The following is a 680-nucleotide window of genomic DNA, read 5'->3' as shown; positions in this document are numbered from 1 at the left end:
CACAAAGCCTTTTCCACGTGCCTCCCTCACCTGGCTGTTGTCTCCCTGTTTATCACCACTGGCATGATTTCCTACCTGAAGCCCCCATCAATCTCCTCCCCATTTTTGGATCTCATCGTGGCAGTTGTCTACTCGGTGGCACCTCCAGCATTGAACCCTTTCATCTACAGCATTAGGAACAAGGAGCTCACATACGCCCTATGGAAACTGATTCAATGGAAACAGATCCACTGACAACAAGCTGCCTGCCCTGCTCTGCACATTTCCCAGAGTTTGTCTCAGGCCACGATTCTACTCTTTTCCCTTGTGACAATCATAGTTATATACATCTATAAACAAGTTTGTTCTACTTGTCCTGAAGCCTGATCCTGTGTGTCTGAGCCTTGCACAGCACTGTTTCCCGTGTCATTGTCCAATAGCAACTCTTCAATAAAACAAGATCACCCAGGTGCAGTGATCGGAGGCTGGGCTCTTTCTCTAAAGTTTTTTCCTTGAATACAGCTAAGGAATTTGGTTTTTCTAGAGTAAATTGTTCCTGTGTTCTCTTTCTGTTTGGGGTTAAGCTCATGCTACCATCAGGTTCTACTAACCCAAATGTTCTGGATTTCATGGCTCTCATCTAGGAATCCAATGGCAGTGGTAATGGTGAATTCAGCTCCCCATTATCTCCTCAGGCAGCT

General features: G+C 45.7%; 1 protein-coding gene across 1 annotated transcript in view; it reads left to right on the top strand.

Annotated features, from left to right (window-relative positions):
* Window positions 1-234, top strand: part of LOC104526047 (olfactory receptor 14A16) — a 937-nt gene extending 703 nt beyond the window's left edge. The window contains 1 exon segment of the mRNA XM_029085293.1: window positions 1-234. This exon segment is cut by the window's left edge and continues 33 nt beyond it. Within this exon segment, the coding sequence (XP_028941126.1) occupies window positions 1-234 (234 nt within the window).
* The last annotated feature ends 446 nt before the right edge of the window (window positions 235-680 follow it).

This window comes from Antrostomus carolinensis, unplaced genomic scaffold (assembly GCF_000700745.2).
Source record: "Antrostomus carolinensis isolate BGI_N321 unplaced genomic scaffold, ASM70074v2 scaffold11276, whole genome shotgun sequence".
Lineage (NCBI taxonomy): Eukaryota > Metazoa > Chordata > Aves > Caprimulgiformes > Caprimulgidae > Antrostomus > Antrostomus carolinensis.
This window is presented reverse-complemented; position numbering and strand designations above follow the sequence as displayed.